The following is a 19838-nucleotide window of genomic DNA, read 5'->3' as shown; positions in this document are numbered from 1 at the left end:
TATAGGTCTTTTAACTTTGCTTATGGTGTCTTTAGCTGTATAGAAGTTTTAAATTTGGATGTTGTAAAATGTGTCAGTCTTTCCATTTATAGGTTTTGCTCCTGGTGTCTTCCAGCTAACAAATGTAATTTGAGCAAAAAAGTATGGCAGGCGCTGCTTGAGAAATTTGCAAACAAAACAGACAAAAATTTCTGCATTTGTGAAGTTAAGAAAGCATTGTCTAACTCAAGGTCAATAATGCATTTTCTTGCAATAATTGTTAAAATTTTAACAACATTTGGATTTTTATCTATATTTTTCCATTTAGTATGTGCTAGAATCTAATTTTGTTTGTTATCCAGTACTATTTGTTGGATAGCAGTACTGTGTCCATTCGATTATAATTCCTCTTCTTTTATATGCCACATACCTATAAATGCTTGAATCTATTTCTGGGTTTGTTATACTGTTGAGTTTGTTACTGTACCTATAGCATACTGTTAAAATTGCTGTAGCATTGTGGTGTTTTGCTATGTAGTAAGCCAAGTTCTTCTCTTTCTTTTTTCTTTTCCTTTTTTTTTGGTGAGATTATCTTGGCTAATTTTTCACATTTACTCTTTCATGGAACTTTTATAAATTATTCTATTGGAACTTCATTTTTGAGTGCAATGAAGTTGTAGTCAATTTTAGAGAGCTGACATACTCAAAATATTGACCATTGCACCCATAGATGAATGCTATAGTACCATGTTTGTTTAGATTTCCTTTTATATCCTTTAGTAAAACTAATTTTCTCAATAAGCTCCTGTACCATTTTTTGTTTGCTTTATTCTCCAGATATTGTTTGTCATAGTAGTGAATAGGATTTTTTTTATTACATTTTCTCATCATTGCTGGTATTTGAAAAAGCTAGTAATTTTTTTTTTTAAGTGTTCATTTTCTGTCTGGTGACTTTTAGTGTATTCTCTTACTAGTTCTAATAATTGGTAGATTTTACTGAGTTTTTAGGTAAATGGCCAAATTGTTTGTAGATAATAATAGCCTTGCATCTTGCTTTTCAACCTTTAAATTGTAATTGATGTAGATTTCTGGCAGATATTTTTATCAAATTAAGAAAAGTTCCTCAAATTTCTAATTTGCCAATGGTTTTTATTATGCACAGGTATTAAATTTACCAAATGCTTTTCAATATAAATTGAGATTATTATTTTTTCTTTTTCTCTCATTATGAGTGACATAAATAGATTTTCTAAGGTTATGAAAATTTAATTGCATTTAATATTAAATCACTATCAATTTTGGCTAGAATGATGTGAGAACACATTTTAAGATGCACATTCTCTTATAGAAAGCTGTCTGCCAAGGAGAAGGAGACGACACATTTGAAAACCTCGTGTTTGACCAAAGGTAAAGTATTAACCAGAATAATATCATTTTCTTAGTTATATTTAATTGTTATTAAAGTAATTCTTTTAGTATCAGGAATGTTTGTTTCATGATCTGCTGTTATTAAACTTAAATGCTTTGTTCTTGAATTGACAAGAAAAAGCAAGTATTACAGGGTCTACAAAATTAGTTCTCAGACAGGAATGATTTTACCCCTGTTTCACCAGGAGATATTTGGCAATGTCTAGAAACATTTTTGCTTGTCACTACTGTGGAAAGTGAGACTGCTGCTGCCATCTAATGGGTAGAGGCCAAGGATGCTGTTAAACATCCTTCAATGCACAGACTAGCCACTCCACAACAAAGAATTTTTCAGTCCAAAATATTAATTGTGCAAATATTTAAAACTCCTGGTTTTGGAAAAAAGGGAAAAGTTTTGATTGCATGAGTAGACTAAACATAAAATTTTTATGTGTAATTTATTTCACTTGTTATATATTTATTAAACTAGATGGAACAATGTGCTATATTTTTATTGTCTTTTTTTTTTTTTTAGCTTTTTAGCTCCTCTTATAACTGAGTATGATAAACATCTAGGAGAACTAAATGGGCAGATGAAATATTATCAGGTATGAAATCATAGTTATGAGGCTTTTATAATATTTCATTATGAAAATAAAAAGTAAAATAGACTCCCTCTTTTTAAAAAGACATTGATGAGAAAGAGAATATTTACTGTAACTAACCAATTGGTGGCCCTCTGTAAATGTGTGTGAATGTATGTATGTGTATATGTTTGTTTAAAGATTCTCTTCTAGCTGGGTGCAGTGACTCACACCTGTAATCCCAGCACTTTGGGAGGCTGAGACAGGAAGATCATTTGTGCCTAGGAGCTTGAGACCAGCCTGGGTAACATAGTGAGATTCATATCTTTTTCTTTCTTTTTCTTTTTCTTTTTTTTTTTTTTTTTTGGAGATGGAATCTCACTCTGTTGCCAGCCTGGAGTGCAGTGGTGCGATCTTGGCTCACTGCAACCTCTAACTCCCAGGTTCAAGCTATTCTCCTGCCTCAGCCTCCCGCGTAGCTGGGATTACAGGCATGAGCCACTATGCCCAGCTAATTTTTGTGTTTTTAGTAGAGATGGGGTTTCACCATGTTGGCCAGGATGGTCTTGATCTCCTGACCTCGTGATCCGCCTGCCTTGGCCTCCCAAAGTGCTGGGATTAAGTTAGCTGGGTGTGGTGGTGTGCACCTGTGGTCCTAGCTACTCAGAAGGCTGAAGTAGGAGAATTGCTTGAGCCTGGGAGGTCGAGGCTTTATTGAGCTGTGGTCAAGCCACTGCACTCCAGCCTAGGCAACAGAACTGGACCTTGTCTCAAAGAAAATGAATATTCTCTTCAGTTTTGTCTTTTAATTCAGTGTTTCCTTGCTCTTGCTTTCTTGCATGAGATATTTCTTAGGTGCTTAGAAGAAGCTCTTAATCTCCTTATTGTTTGCTTACATCTCTCTATTTTTAACCTAAAACTGTCTCTCATCCTTTCAGACCTTCCTCCTTACCTCATTCTATCTGCATTTCCCATTACTTGCAGAATGGATTATCATTTTGGGTCCCAGGGCTTATGGAGAACTGCAATAATAGCACAAAATTGTTTAGGGTACAATTTGAGTTTCAATGAGCTACATGTTTAGAATATACCTAATATTTATAATGTGTTTCTTTGATGTGAAAATGTCTTTTAATGTTTTCCCCTAAAATTTTGACCTTTCTGATACTGCAATAACCATATAATGGAAGTATTTCTTAAATAGAACTTATATGTCTCAAGCTAAGCCTATCAGGAGGCAATGACCTCTCTTTATTAGAGCTTGAATATACTCATGATTGTATTTGGTTTAGATACCAATTCCTGGATAAATACAGTTGTAGCAAGGGTGGCAGAGTTGGCTTTCATTAATGCAAATGGAAGAGAGTATAATGACTTTATATTAAAGCACCCTGGCCAGGTGTGGTGGCTCATGTCTGTAATCCCAGCACTTTGGGAGGACAAGGTACGGAGATCCCTTGAGGTCAGGAGTTTGAGACCAGCCTGGCCAACATAATGAATTCCCGTCTCTACTAAAAATACAAAAATTAGTCAGGTATGGTGGCACACACTTGTAATCCCAGCTACTCGGGAGGCTGAGGCAGGAGAAATCACCTGAACCCGGGAGGCAGAGGCTGCAGTGAGCTGAGATCGTGCCACCGCACTCCAGCCTGGGCAACAGAGTGAGACTCTGTCTCAAAAAATAAATAAATAAAATATAGTAAAGCAACCCCTGAGACTGATTTCCTCAGAATGGGGCCGTGTGTGTGGCAGACACTAAGCACTTTCTCCCTTACTTCCTTTTCTTTTTATGCATGGACGTGAAGGGATCCTACTGTATACTTTCAAGTGTAGCACGTAGTAGGCCCTTAAATATTTAATAAATGATTAAATGCCAGGGTTTATGGGAATAAGATGATTAGAGCTAGCTTAACAAGCCCTTACTTATCAATTAATGCATTGATATGTAGCTTTACTAAAAGAACACATAATGCTTCCAATTGGTAAAAATAAAATTAGGTTCTTTCACTGCATTTGAAATTATGTAGGCTTTCATTTCCAAGGTTATTTCTCAAACACATAAACGTACAAAGTTGTCCTCTAGACCCAAATATCAAATAAAAGCATTTCATTAAAATTATAGTGTCTTTTATCATAAAGTCTTCCTGGTCTTTACTGTGTATTTCTTAGCCTGTAGTCATTTAAATTTAAGACAAGCACAGTAATGTCTTTTAATCTTCCTAGCTGACAATTAAAGAGCAACGGAAAGCCCTCTTTTGCACAAATGTTATTTTCCTTTTGTTTTCAGGACTAGTGAATTTAAAGTTTCTGCTGAATTTACTCTTTCTAAATTCCTATAATAACATATTATGTACTTTGGTTGTTATAACATAGGATAGCTAATTATCTTGAAATTAAATTCTTTTAAATTTTTTATAATCTGATTCATGTATTTCTTTAATAAGCCATTTTACTAAGATGTTTAAGTTTGTTTTTCCATTTTGCATTCTTTACCGCCAGAGGGTGATCACTGAATTAATTACAAAAGAGAAATAAACTATGCTAGAAAGCCTAAGAGTCTTTGATGATAAAAATAATTGCTCCTTCTTTTAGAGAAAAAAAAATGTTGACAGCTAAGAATGGTTGCTCAGATAGATGTGATTGATTAGAAGTACTAGTTCTTATGACTTATTGACCTAGTCAAAAAATAGTGTATCTCCAAAGCAGGAAAAGTAGCACTGCAATTCTCTATATGGACGATTTTTTGCCAGAAAATATAAATAGAAGGGAAAAATTTGATGATGTGAGAAATACTGTGTGGATTTCACTTTCTTCCAAATGTAAATATTTTGAAATATTTTACAGTAAGGAATTTATAGTGAGAGTGTTACAGTCCATCTTTAGTCTTAGCTAATGAGTATATATCTTACATAATTATTTAAGAGTAATAAACATTCTTTAAGATGCACTGATAGTTTTGCAACTTTTAAAGATGAGTTTATTGGCTGCAGTGGGCTGTGATCATGCTCTCGAGAACACTCCAGCTTAAGAGACAGAGTGAGACGCCATCTCAGGGAAAAAAAAAATTATTTAAAAATTATAAAATCAACATAATTGCTACAATAAATCCAAACCTCTTGCCATGGCATTCTCAAAACCCTGTACCTGTCTTTCCAATTTTCTCTCTCACTGTATCGGTCCATATATGGCCAGTGTTCAATTATCTGGTAGTGAATTAATTCATGTTGGTTTAATTGTGTTTCAGGCATAACGGGGACCTTGGAAAAGTTCACCTTTCAAACCAAATTTATAGTTAGCATTCACTATTCTGATCTCCTAGACCAAGCTGCCTTGATCTTCTCTGGTTGAAAGGGAGAGAAAAAGGCTTGGAGAACTGCCTGTTCCACCTGTCCCTTGTGAAGGTGTACTCCAGGATAAGCTTCTCTCCTTTAGCCTAGGAAGCACAATCAAGACTAATACACAATCATGAATTGATTACAGTTTTAAGTGAGATTTTGCATGCTTTCACATATAAGTTCAGGGTTTTTTTTCGGGGGGGGTGTGTGTGTGTGTGTGTGCTCTCCACTTGCTCATTCACACTTACTGAGAGTTGACTATTTTTTGCTATTTTGCATTTACTCATATTTTCACCAACTTTAAATGCTCTTTCTTTTCTTTTGAAATCCTAACATCTTTTTACTCTTTCAGAGAGCATTAATCAGACCTTCATTTAATTCCCTTTCTAGTGTGCATTTTATTCTTCCTTGTATTTTAGTTAGGTGATTTTTTTTTTTAACCATCTTTCCTACTATTTTTCAATGAGCATGTCTGTTTACCTTAGCAGCCTTGTATGGTACAGAGAGTTTAGATAGTTAATGAAAGTGGTGAATCAGAGACTGAATGAATGACTGCTAAAAAAGACCTCCATTTTCTTCTTACTGTTAGCATTTTACCTTTTGAAATACTAGAAAAATACACATGCTTATATGGGCTTCACTAAACTGCGGTGAATTAACTAAGATATACATTCAAGATACAGGAACCATCTGGTATTTGTTATAGTGACATACTCCGGAATATCTTTCATCTGTTTTTCACAGCTACAAGTCATAGGAATTCCATTTATAAATATTTCTCACTGTGTTACATAAAATCTTTCTATTTTATTTATATTCTATTTAAAATGAATGTTTTATTGTATTCTGTTTATTAGTAAACTATCCATATTAATTATCCCTTCGTTAGAAATAAAGAATAAGTCTTTCTAATCTGACACTAGACCAGTGTCAGAATCTGATTGCTTACATGAGTGGTCTACTTAATGGAGAGCTGATTGTCTGGAAAATGTATTGCGACACCATATTTTATTCTTTCAGAAACAGGTGGGTGAGATGAAACTACAGCTTGAAAATGTCATCAAGGAAAATGAAAGGTAAATCAATTAACTATTGGTTTTATCTTTTATTGTCTTAGGTAACTTTTATTTTTGTTATTTGATATTTGATAGCTATAGTATTAATAGTTAAGAATGTGGACTCTGGGGCCTGATTTTTCTATTTGACTCCTGGCTCAATTACTTGTTAGCCGTGTGACCCTGGACAGGTTACTTCTCTTTCTGTTTTAGTGTCCTCTTCTATAAATTAGATATCATGATACAACCTATTTCATAGGTCTGACTCTAAGGGATAAAGTAAGTACTTGGAGTAGGGTACAAAATAAGCACCTTACAAATATTAGCAATCAATAACGTATTATATAATATATATGTATGTTGGAAAACATATTGATAAAATGAAAACTTCTCAACATACCACTTAGCTTGAGTGTTAAAATGTTGCTAATACTGGTGCATCTATCCATGATTTTCTTCCATTTCCCATCCTTCTCTTTCTCTCTGCCAGAGATAAACACTATCTTGAATTTTGTGTTTATTATTCCCTTGCTTTTACATTTTTTTATGTGTATGTGTATCTCCAAGCAATATACTATACTTTTTAGTTTTATATTTTTAAAGACTATATAAAAATGGCATCTAGTGTTCTAGGACTTTTTTATTCAATAACACACACAAGTGCAAGAGTTTCAAGGAAGGAAGTTGCTGGATTATAGGTTATATGAATAGCAATTTTGCAATATAATATCAACTTAATTTCCAAAATAGCTATACCAATTTACACTCTTACCAGTGATATTTATGAGTTTATATTGATCCATATCTTTTAATATCTGTAGCTCTTGTTAAGCTTCCTAATTTTCATCATTTTGACTGTTAAATACTTTTTATTGTGGTTTTAATATGCATTTTCCTGAATACTAATATTGTTGACTTTTTTTTTTTTTTTGAGACGGAGTCTTGCTCTGTTTCCCAGGCTGGAGTGCAGTGGCACAATCTCGACTCAGTGCAAGCTCCGCCTCCCAGGTTCGTGCCATTCTCCTGCCTCAGCCACCCAAGTAGCTGGGACTACAGGCACCTGCCACCATGCCCAGCTAATTTTTTTGTATTTTTAGTAGAGATGGGGATTCACCGTGTGAGCCAGGATGGTCTCGATCTCCTGACCTCATGATCTGCCCACCTCAGCCTGCCATTGTTGACCATTTATATGTTTATTTACCTATGTGGTTTTCTTTTCTCATAAAATGCTTGTTCATATATTTTCCCTATTTCTACTTATCTTTTTCTTATTAAATTGTCAAAGTGCATTATGTGATCTGTATTCTGAAAATTTGTTGATGTGCCAGTCAGTCTCAATGCAGTAAACAATAACCATTCTAGAAATTTCAAACAAGAAAGGATTTAATTCACTTACAGTTAAGTGCTACTAAATCTTTGGTTTTACAGTTACACCTCAGAGACTATAATCCTGAGGTCAGGAATTTATGGTGCTGCACCATCCCTATTACCATGGCAGCATCATTTCCATAAAGCTGGAGACTTGATATTGGAAAAAGGACCATATGATATTGACTACAAGAGACATTTTTGTCTATCCAGTTTTACTTACCAGCCACTATATCAACAGAAAAATGGTCTCAGCTCACTTCTGCCTTCTATATCTCCCTTAAATGCCTCTCACTGGTAAAATTTTAATCTTATCCACAACTTCAGCTGCAAGATATCTGGACAATGTAGTTTGAGACTTTTCGCCCCTGGGACAGAGGCCAGAATATGGAAGGGGACAGAAATAAATAATTAGTGCCAGTGGTTCATAGAACACATTCGATAATAGGTGTTTCAAATCTGTATTCCCAGATTGTGGTGTGTTTGACTAACAGAATTTTTTTTCTTTTTTTTTTAACTTAAAGTATTTGAATCTCTCTTCTCCTGTGGTTATTGTTCTTTGTATCTCCCATAAGAAGTCCTTTCTCAGCCTAACATCATAGAGATCTTCTCTTATGTTTGCTTCTAAAAAATGTTTAAAGCTTTTCCATACCAAATTTCTTAACTTTAACCCATAAAATTCATATAACTGGACTGAAATCTGATACATCTTTTTTTGTTGACTTTTAACTAGACTAAATATCCAAAGTTTTTTTAGTTCTAAATTTATTCAAAACATGAGCTCTTTTAAAGTTTGACATTCTTTTATTGTATTCTTCTATATTATATAGTAATTTTATTTTTATTTTAATTGCATTTATTTTAGTGTAGCTATATTTAAATTAATACATGCTGTTCCTTAAAATTACATAGCACACCCATGGAATTGTCTTGCCCTTGGCTATTTCATGATTTTCTCTTCCTTGTATTTTCCATTAGTTTTCTTTCCTTCTAATTTCCAAAAACTTCACATATTTAAGCTGTCAGTGTTTACTGAAGTGCAAAATAAAGTAAATCTTTTAATTGGGCTTTTAGTTTTTCTCACTTATTTTTGTTTTTTTCCCATGGGAAATTTTTTTAATCTTAATATTTTATGATTTACTGTTCTTTTCCAAAATACTTATTAAGCAGGAATATACTCTTCCTAGTAAAGAATATTATAAAGATTTCTGAATCACCAATATACTTAGATAAAGCTTGTATATTAATGTGCTGAGAATAGACAAGGTATTTTATGGTTGAGATAATCATTTAATTGTTTCCTATATTGGACTTTATATTATTCCTTTCATATCCAGGTCTTTTGAAGCCAGTCTTTAAAATTTGCCTTCACCTATTTAACGGTAATGCAGTCATGTCTCATGAATATGTTTATTCCTAGTACAATAGGAAAGTGTAAAAAAATGGATTCTAAGTTTATTAAAGACACTTTTGGTAACTTGATAGTGTTAATCAGGTTTTAAAGTGAACTCTACTGATTATGTCATTAGGACAACATCCTACTTTTAATTATATGTTGCAGCTAAGGACTACAAAATCAAAAGAATTTATTATTTTTAAGGAAAATACCTTAAATAAATATACATGGACAGGTCTAAATAATGGAATCTAGCAATGGCATGGATTATGTAAAAGTATACAGTTTCACATTACTGAATTTTGGAAAAATTTTAATACTTACATTTATAAATCAGAGTATATTATCTGAGAATTTACTACAAATAGGAAATAATGAAGTCATTTTATAAAACTCAGACTGAGGAAAAAGTAAAAAAAATACATATTATTATTATTAGTATTCTCCCTTCCATTTTGAAATCCTTGAAATGTATTTCATATTGAGATTATAGAGGTTTTTGTTTTGTTTTGCTTTGTCTTGTTTCTTTTTCAATACTATTTTTTCCTCCTCTCATAACTTTCCAGAGGAAGGAAATTGAGTAAGATAATTGAATAAATGAATGAATACATGTACAGCATTTTCTGATACTAAGTAAATACAAAGTAAATTTTATTGTTCTCATTTTTTATTTTACTATTGATGGTATGGAAGACATCATCTATTGCCAGTACAAGAGCTGTTTTTTTCCTTCATACATAGTCACATAACCCTAATTTTGTTCCAGTGGCAATGTGCTCAGGGAAGATGAGCTTCTTCCACAACCTGAGATAATAAATCATTGACCTAAACCAGTTTTTATGTCTTTTTGCCAGGAACTGGCTTGGAAGTGGACATGTGACCTAGTTTTAGCCAGTGAGATATAAAGGAAAGTCTCTTGTGGAGCTTCTGAAAAAGCTTTTTCTCTCTGATAAGAGGAGAGAGAGCAAAAAGAAAGCTTTCCCCTTTTCCTGCTCCCTGTCATTTTAGAAAGTGATGTGTGAAGCTGCTATAGCCATTTTTTAACTATGTGTGTAGGTATCAGCAACATGAGAAGATTAATAGAAGAGAAACATGAGGAAACCTTTGCAAAGTCCTTAAAAGATATTATTGAGCTGCTGAAGCAAATCTGGAACTGTATACCTTCCAAGTTAATATTAGGTGAAGTAAGAAAATAGTCATTCACAACTGTTGAGTGATTACTAAATGTCAGGCACCATTTAACGCTTTGAGATACATTAGTGAATAAAATAGACAGAAATGGCTATTCTCATTTATTTGTTGGGTGTTTTATTACTTGTAGCCAAAGTGTACTGATAAAGAGATTTAATTACATCTGTCAGGGGTTCACAAACTGTAGCTTGTGGGTCAAATCTGGCCTGCCACATCTTTTTATAAATAAAATGTATTGGATCACAGCCATGCTTAGTCATTTAAATCTTGTCGACGGCTGCTTTGTTTTATGTGCCTATGAAGTTGAATAGTGGTGACAGAGATTGAATGGCTCACAAAACCTAAAATATTTATGTACTCTCTGGTCCTTTACATAAAAAGTTTACTAATCCCTGATACATGGAATGTTCTTTCACTGCAGAATCTCTTAAACTAGTCTTTAACAGTCACTAAAAAGTATTTTTGAAATTTAAAACTATCTGAAGATATTTAGGCATATTTATATATAGCTTTAGAACACAGAAACGTAAAACTTCAACAAGATTATAAAGTTAGTATTTAGTATATAGTTAGTATATGAATCTAGTATGTAGTAATATTTGGCATCTTGTTATTTTTTATTTTCTGATAGCCTGATATTTATTATTTTAGATTACAACTAAATATGATACAGATTTAAATAGCATTATACAATGGAATTATTTTAAAAACATTTTTATTGATGTGCTTTCATAATTTGACTAATGATAATCAATGGTATGATATTAAATATGATTTTACTTTCCCTAATTATGCCATTCAAGTGTGCTGACAATATCCTATGAATACAATATAGTAAATATTTATTATCTATTTGAAATTTGGGAAGGAGTTCATGTATATATTTACCAAAACAATAACAAAGCTATTATTTTTCAAAGCTAGCCAAGAAAAAGGTATTCTCCTCCCTTCAAATTGATTTGTTTATGGAATTTCAGAAGATGCGATATAAATGCTTTTCCTATTCTTGAGTGAAAAAGAGAAAAGAAATCTCTGGGATGACATGGTCAACACCACTATGCTGGTGCTACTCGAGGTCATTACACTGTGAAGAAGACTATTCCCCAAAGCCCGCCAGAATCCTGTCAGCCTAAGCTTTAATTGTGAAGTTTTAAGTATCTATTTTTAATAATCTCATGAAAAGCCAAAACTAACCTAGTTTCTCTGTGTGTCTTGGTTTATAATTGAGTTTATGTTTTTGTATTTATGTATGTATAGACCTCTCATCAAACTTCATTTTGTTACTAGTCTTAAGTCACTCTGACCTTACATTGGCTTCTTTAAACATGGTAAACTAGTTTCAACCTGAGGACCTTTTACCTGTTCTTCTGCCTTGAATGTGTTTCTCCTGCCTTGAATGTGTTTCTCCAGAGCTGCACAGAACTGGACTTTTCCCTTCATCCAGTCTCTTATCAGGGAGGCATTCCTAAGCACATTATCTAGCCCTGCTCTTTCCAACCCCTCCCTCTTTCATTTTTCTATTATCCAATTTTATTTTATTCATAGTACCTTATTACTACTTGAATTTTTTTTTTTTTTTTTTTTTTTTTTTTTTTACTTTAAGTTCTGGGATACATGTGCAGAACATGCAGGTTTGTTACATAGGTATACATGTGCCATGGTGGTTTGCTGCACCCATAAACCCATCATCCAGGTTTTAAGCCCCACATGCATTAGGTATTTGTCCTAATACTGTGGTCTCCCCTTGCCCTCCAGCCCCCGATAGGCCCTAATGTGTGATGTTCCCCTCCCTGTTGTCCATGTGTTCTCATTGTTCATCTCCCACCTATGAGTGAGAACATGCAGTGTTTGGTTTTCTGTTCCTGCATTAGTTTGTTAAGAATGGTGGCTTCCAGCTTCATCCATGTCCCTGCAAAGGACATGAACTCATTCCTTTTTATGGCTGCATAGTATTCCGTGGTATATATGTGCCACATTTTCTTGATCCAGTCTATCATTGATAGACATTTGGGTTGGTTCCAAGTCTTTGCTATTGTAAATAGTGCTTCAATAAACATATGTGTGCATATGTCTTGATAGTAGAATAATTTATAATTTTTGGGGTGTATACACAGTAATGGGATTGCTGGATCAAATGGAATTTCTGGTATTATATCCTTGAGGAATTGCCACACTGTCTTCCACAATGGTTGAACTAATTTACACTATCACCAACAGTGTAAAAGCATTCCTATTTCTCCACAGCCTCACCAGCATCTGTTGTTTCCTGACTTTTTAATGATCACCATTCTAACTGATGTGAGATGGTATCTCATTGTGGCTCTGATTTGCATTTATCTAATGACCAGTGATGATGAGGTTTTTTTCATGTTTGTTGTCTGCATAAATATCTTCTTTTGAGAAGTGTCTATTCTTATCCTTCACCCACTTTTTGATGGGGTTGTTTGTTTTTTTCTTGTAAATTTGTTTAAGTTCCTTGTAGATTGTGGATATTAGATAGATAGCTTGCAAAAATTTTCTCCCATTCTGTAGGTTGCCAGTTCACTCTGATGATAGTTTATTTTGCTGTGCAGAAGCTCTTTCATTTAATTCAATCCTATTTGTCAATTTTGGCTTTGTTGTAATTGCTTTGGTGTTTTATTTACGAAATCTTTGCCCATGCCTGTGTCTTGAATGGTATTGCCTAGGTTTTCTCTAGGGTTTTTATGGTTTTGGGTTTTACATTTAAGTCTTTAATTTGTCTCGAGTTAATTTTTGTATAAGGTGTAAGGAAAGGGTCCAGTTTCAGTTTACTGCATATGGCTAGCCAATTTTCCCAGCACTATTAATTAAATAGGGAATCCTTTCGCTATTGCTTGTTTTTGTGACGTGTATTGAAGATCAGAAGGTTGTAGATGTGTAGTGTTATTTCTGATGTCTCTGTTCTGTTCCTTTGGTCTATCTATCTGGTTTGATACCAGTAACATGCTGTTTTGGTTACTGTAGCCTTGTAGTATAGTTTGAAGTCAGGTAGCGTGATCTTTTTGTTTAGCTTTGTCCTTTTTGCTTAGGATTGTCTCCAGCTTTGTTCTTTTTGCTTAGGGTTTGACTATATGGGCTCTTTTTTGATTCTGTATGAAATTTAAAGTATTTTTTCTAATTCTGTGAAGAAAGTCAATGGTAGCTTGATGGGAATAGCATGGAATCTATAAATTACTTTAGGCAGTATGGCCATTTTCGCAATATTCTTCCTATCCATGAGCATGGAATGTTTTTCCGTTTGTTTGTGTCCTCTCTTATTTCCTCGAGCAGTGGTTTGTAGTTCTCCTTGAAGAGGTCCTTCATATCCCTTGTAAATTGTATTCCTAGGTATTTTATTCTCTTTGTAGCAATTGTGAATGGGAGTTCACTCATGATTTGGCTGTCTGCTTGTCTACTGTTGCTGTATAGGAATCCTTTGATTTTGCACATTAATTTGGAATCCTGAGACTTTGCTGAAGTTGCTTATCAGCTTAAGGAGTTTTTGGGCTGAGACGATGGGGTTTTCTAAATATACAATCATGTCGTAGTCAAACAGAGACAATTTAACTTCCTCTTTTCCTGTTTGAATACCCTTTATTTCTTTCTCTTGCCTGATTGCCCTGGCCAGAGATTCCAATACGATGTTGAATAGGAGTGGTGAGAGCGGGCATCCTTGTAATGTGCCAGTTTTCTAAGGGAGTGCTTTCAGCTTTTGCCCATTCAGTATGATATTGGCTATGGGTTTGTCATAAATACCTCTTACTATTTTGAGAAATGCTCCATTAATACCTAGTTTGTTTAGAGTTTTTAGCATGAAGGATGTTGAATTTTATCAGAGGCCTTTTCTGCATCTATTGAGATAATCATGTGGTTTTTGTCATTGGTTCTGTTTATGTGATGAATTTCACTTATTGATTTGCATACGTTGAAACAGCCTTGTATCCTAGGGATGAAGCTGACTTGATCTTGGTGGATAAGCTTTTTGATGTGCTGCTTAATTCAGTTTGCTAGTATTTTATTGAGGATTTTTGCATCGATGTTCATCAGGGATATTGACCTGAAATTTTGTTGTGTCTCTGCTAGGTTTTGGTATCAGGATGATGCTCGCCTCATAAAATGAGTTAGGGAGGAGTCCTTCTTTTTCTGTCATTTGCAATAGTTTCAGAAGGAATGGTACCAGCTCCTCTACACCCTGCATCAACAGAATATTGATGTAGAATTCAGATGTGAATCTGTCTGGTCCTGGGCTTGTTTTGATTGGTAGGCTATTAAGTACTGCCTCAATTTTAGAACTTGTTTTTGGTCTCTTCAGGGATTCAACTTCTTCCTGGTTTAGTCTTGGGTGGGTGCATGTGTTCAGGAATTTATCGACTTCTAGATTCTCTCTTTTATTTGCATACAGATGTTTAGAGTATTTTCTGATGGTAGTTTTTATTTCTGTGGGATCAGTGTTGATATCCTCATTATCATTTTTTATTGTGTCTATTTGATTCTTCTCTCTTTTCTTCTTTGTTAGTCTAGCTAGAGGTCCATCTATATTGTTAATATTTTCAAAAAACCAACTCCTGGATTCATTCATTTTTTGAACAATTTTTCATGTCTCTATCTCCTTCAGTTCTGCTCTGATCTTAGTTATTCCTTGTCTTCTGCTAGCTTTTCCATTTGTTTGCTCTTGCTTCTTTAGTTATTTTAATGGTAATGTTAGGGTGTTGGTTTTAGATCTTTCCCACTTTCTGATGTGGGCGTTTAGTGCTATAAATTTCCCTCTTAACACTACTTTAGCTGGGTCCCAGAGATTATGGTACATTGTGTCTTTGTTGTCAATGGTTTCAAATAACTTTTTGATTTCTGTCTTAATTTTGTTATTTACCCAGTAGTCATTCGGGAGCAGCTTGTTTAATTTCCATGTAGTTGTGCAGTTTTGAGTGAGTTTCTTAATCCCAAATTCTAGTTTGATAGCACTTCGGTCTGAGAGACTGTTTGTTATGAACTCCATTCTTTTGCATTTGCTGACGAGTGTTTTACTTCGAATTATGTGGCCTATTTTAGACTACATGGTGTGTGGTGCTGAGAATAATGTATATTCTGTTGATTTGGGGTGTAGAGTTCTGTAGATGTCTATTAGGTCTGCTTGATCCAGAGCTGAGTTCAAGTCTTGACTATCCTTGTTAATTTTCTGTTTTATTGTTCTAATATTGACAGTGGAGTGTTAAAGTCTCCCACTAGTATTGTGTGGGAGTCTAAGTCTCTTTGTTGGTCTCTAAGAACTTGTTTTACGAATCTGGTTGCTCCTGTGTTTGGTACATATATATTTAGGATAGTTAGCTCTTCCCGTTGCATTGATCCCTTTACCATTATGTAATGCCTTTCTTTGTCTTTTTTGATCTTTGTTGGTTTAAAAGTCTGTTTTATCAGAGACTAGGATTGCAACCTCTGCTTTTTTTTTTTTTTTTTGCTTTCCATTTGCTTGGTAAATATTCCTCCGTCCCTTTATTTTGAGCCTATGTGTGTCTTTGCAAATGAGATAGTCTCCTGAATACAACACACCAATGGGTCTTGATTCTTTATCCTGTTTACCAGTGTGTGTGTTTTAATTGGGGCATTTAGCCCATTTACGTTTAAGGTTAATATTGTTATGTGTGAATTTGATCCTGTTGCCATGATGCTAACTGGTTATTTTGCATATTAGTTAATGCAGTTTCTTCATAGTGTCATTGGCCTTTATATTTTATTGTGTTTTTGCAGTGGCTGATACTGGTTTTTCCTTTCCATATTTAATGCTTCCTGCAGGAGTTCTTGGAAGACAGATGTGGTGTTGACAGAATCCCTCAGCATTTGCTTGTCTGTAAAGAATTTTATTTTTCCTTCACTTATGAAGCTTAGTTTGGCTGGGTATGAAATTTTTGGTTGAAAATTATTCTCTTTAAGAATGTTGAATATTGATCCCCACTCTTCTGACCTGTAGGGTTTCTGCAGAGAGATCCACTGTTAGTCTGATGGGCTTCCGTTTGTAGGTAACCTGACCTTTCTCTCTGACTGCCCTTAATATTTTTTTCTTCGTTTCAACCTTGGAAAATCTGATGATTATGTGACTTGGGGTTGCCCTTCTCAAGGAATATCTTAGTGGTGTTCTTTGCATTTCCTGAATTTGAATGTTGGCCTGTCTTGCTAGTTTGGGGAAGTTCTCCTGGATGATATCCTGAAGAGTGTTTTCCAACTTGATTCCATTCTCCCTGTCACTTTCAGGTTCCCCGATCAGTCATAGGTTTGATCTTTTCACATAGTCCCATATTTCTCAGAGTCCTTGTTCATTCCTTTTCATGCTTTTTTCTCTAATCTTTCCTTCAGATTTTATTTCAGTAAATTGATCTTCAGTGTGTAATATCCTTTCTTCCATTTGATCGATTTGGCTATTGATACTTTTGTATGCTTCACTAAGTTATCATGCTGTGTTTTTCAGCTCCATCAAGTCATTTATGTTCCTCTTTAAACTGGTTATTCTAGTTAGCAGTTCCTGTAACCTTTTATCAAGATTCCTAGCTTCTTTGCATTGCGTTACAACGTGCTCCTTTAGCTCAGAGTAGTTTTTTTATTACCCACCTTCTGAAGCCTACTTCTGTCAATTCTCTAACCTCATTCTTGGTCCAGTTTTGTGCTCTTGTTGGAGAGGAGTTGCGATCATTTGGAGCAGAAGAGGCATTCTGGGTTTTGGAATTTTCAGCGTTTCACTGATTTTTCCTCATCTTCATGGATTTATCTGCCTTTGATTTTGAGACTGATGACCTTTGGATGGGGTTTTTGTGTGGGGGTCTTTTATGTTGATGTTGTTGCTTTCTGTTTGTTAGTTTTTCTTCTAACAGGTCTCTCTTCTGCAGCTCTGCTGCAGTTTGCTGGAGGTCCACTCCAGACCCTGTTTGCCTGGGTATCTCTAGTAGAGGCTGCAGAACAGCAAAAATTGCTACCTGCTCCATCCCAGAGAGGCACCGGCCTGATGCCAGCTGGAGCTCTCCTATATGAGAGGTCTGTCAGCCCCTGTTGGGAGGTTTCTCCCTGTCTGGAGGCATGGGGGTCAGGGACCCACTTGAGGAGACAGTCTGTCCCTTAGCAGAGCTGGTGCACTGTGCTGGGAGAATCCCTCTTGTCAGGATCAGCTGCTTTCTTCACAACCAGCAGGCAGGAACGATTAAATCTGCTGAAGCTGTGCCCACAGCCGCCCCTTCCTTAGGGAGTGGGGGTTTTGTATGTAAGGCCCTGACTGGGGCTGTTACCTTTCCTTCAGAGATGTCCCGCCCAGTGAGGAGGAATCTAGAGAAGCAGTCTGGCCACAGCTGCTTTGCCACACCCAGCCCAGACTTCCCAGCCTCCTTAGCACTGTCAGGAGGAAAACTCCCTATTCAAGCCTCAGTAATGGCTGATGCCCCTCCCCCAACCAAGCTTGATCATATCAGGTCGACTTCAGACTGCTGTGCTTGCAGCGAAATTTCAAGCCAGTGGTTCTTAGCTTGCTGGGTTCTGTGGGAGTTGGACCCACCAAGCAAGACCACTTGGCTCCCTGGCTTCAGCCCCCTTTCCAGGGGAGCAAACGGTTCTGTCTCACTCTCCTTCCAGGCACCACCGGGGTATGAAACAGCTGCCCAGTTTTGTGCTTGAAACTCAGGGCCCTGGTGGTTTAGGCACACGGGGGAATCTCCTGATCTGCAGATTGCAAAAACTGTGGGAAAAGCATAATAACCAGTCCCTCACTGCTTTCCTTGGCTGTGGGAGGGAGTTCCCCGGCTCCTTGCGCTTCCTGGGTGAAGCGACACCCCACCCTGCTTCTGCTCACCCTCCATGGGTTGGACCCACTGCCTAACCAGTCCCAATGAGATGAACTGGGTACCTCAGTTGGAAATGCAGAAATCATCCTCCTTCTGCATTGGTCTTGCTGGGAGCTGCAGACCGGAGCTGTTCCTATTTGGCTATTTATTACCTGAAATTACTTATCTTCTTGGTTATTATTTGTCTTTTCCACTAGAATGCATGAGAGCAGGACCCTTGTCTCTTCTACCACTGTGTACCTACCACCACTTAACAGTGCTTGGTACACATTAAACTGTTCAATAAATATTGAAGGAATGATTTCATATATTAAAAATATAAACATACGTATATTCATACCTGGATCTTTTTGCTGTAAAAAAGAGAGGCTTGAGTCATTGTAAGTAATAAGGAATATATGATAAGGAGATACATGGAATTTTAACTAGAACTGGGAAACAATTAGGAATATCTCTACAGGTGTGTTCCTCTTACCAGTTCACGTGGCCTTATGGTCTCCGCTATGGTGGTGCCCCTCTGTGTAGCTGCTCCTTCTTCTTTTCCAACCAAAAGACTGATTCTCTTCTCTAGTCCAAATCCTGAAGAAACCCAGTCTTGTTGGTTTAGCTAATTGCCATCACTTGTATTTGTCAATGCTTTTTATACCAGTCACCTGTTGATAGGACTGCCCTCAGAAAATATGCAAAATTATAATCTAATCATTGGCTTCTGTCTGTGCACAGAATAGTGCATGCTGTCCCCAGAGCCATGGGCTCTGGGCAAAGGCTACTTAAGTCTGGACATGGCAGATACCATGACTATAACATATCCAGTATATATAAGAATGTATTTATGGAGCACCTCACTTTGGCTTTAGACATCAGAGAAGGCTTCAATGAGTGGGTAAAATTTGAGCTGAGTCAGAAGGAGTAGGATTTCATTCTCAATGATTTTCAGAAAGAGTAGGATAAGTAGGAGATAACTGAAGAAAACATTATATGTCTAATACATTTAGGCCTTGTAATATGGCTGTGTCTCAACATATGTAAGGGAATTATGCATGATGAGACACGCATGGCAGGTAGGGACCAGATGATATAAAATTTTATATTCTCTGCTTAAGAAATTGAGCTTTTCCTACAGATCACGTAGAGAGTTCTTCAGGGGTTTTAAACAGAGGAAGGGGTGCAATTTTAGAAGGATTCTTTCTAGTTGCACTTTAGAACTGGAGAATACCAGATAGAAAAAAAAAAATGTGTATGATTCATTGGAGGAGCATAAGAAAGGAAACAGCAATTCTAGTTTTTCGGATCTTTTGTATTAATCCCGAAAAGAAATGCTGCACTGTGGCAGTGGTATGGATATTTTCACCAAGGAGGCTTGGATTAGGGAAATCTGTCTGGTGAGGTGAGGCATCTGGAGAGTCATACCACACAGTTGTCTAGAATTTTTTTTTTCATTTATATAAAGAAATACACAAAAATATAGTGGCAGCTGTGGCAGGGTGCAAATGGGCTGCTGGGGTGCCTGCCTCCCTGTGGGAATTAACCATAGTGGTTATATGTGCATATAGTGGCATATATGCCACTGTATTTGTCTGACTCTCTCTTCTGTCTTATTTGATTCTAAAATTCACTAACTATCCCCCTTTTCCCACCTTTTAACACCTGCAAAAGGGAGATGCAGCAGTATTCAATGGCTTGTGAGAGGTTAATAGGCAGCAGTT

General features: G+C 35.8%; 1 protein-coding gene across 5 annotated transcripts in view; it reads left to right on the top strand.

Moving 5' to 3' along the window:
• SCLT1 (sodium channel and clathrin linker 1) overlaps positions 1-19838 on the top strand; it is a 224997-nt gene that overhangs the window by 56840 nt on the left and 148319 nt on the right. For 3 of the 5 annotated variants that reach the window (XM_037991956.2, XM_037991961.2, XM_073017631.1), the window contains exons 3-5: positions 1328-1386; positions 1922-1994; positions 6326-6381. In XM_037991956.2, coding sequence (XP_037847884.1) covers positions 1328-1386; positions 1922-1994; positions 6326-6381 — 188 coding nt within the window. Of the gene's footprint in view, positions 1-92; positions 231-1327; positions 1387-1921; positions 1995-6325; positions 6382-19838 lie in introns of all 5 variants that reach the window. The other 2 variants (XM_037991963.2, XM_073017630.1) reach the window with 2 other exon arrangements.

The sequence above is a fragment of the Chlorocebus sabaeus genome, chromosome 7 (assembly GCF_047675955.1).
Source record: "Chlorocebus sabaeus isolate Y175 chromosome 7, mChlSab1.0.hap1, whole genome shotgun sequence".
In the NCBI taxonomy this organism is placed as follows: domain Eukaryota; kingdom Metazoa; phylum Chordata; class Mammalia; order Primates; family Cercopithecidae; genus Chlorocebus; species Chlorocebus sabaeus.
Note: the sequence above shows the minus strand (reverse complement) of the source record. Positions and strands in the feature narration are given on the sequence as shown.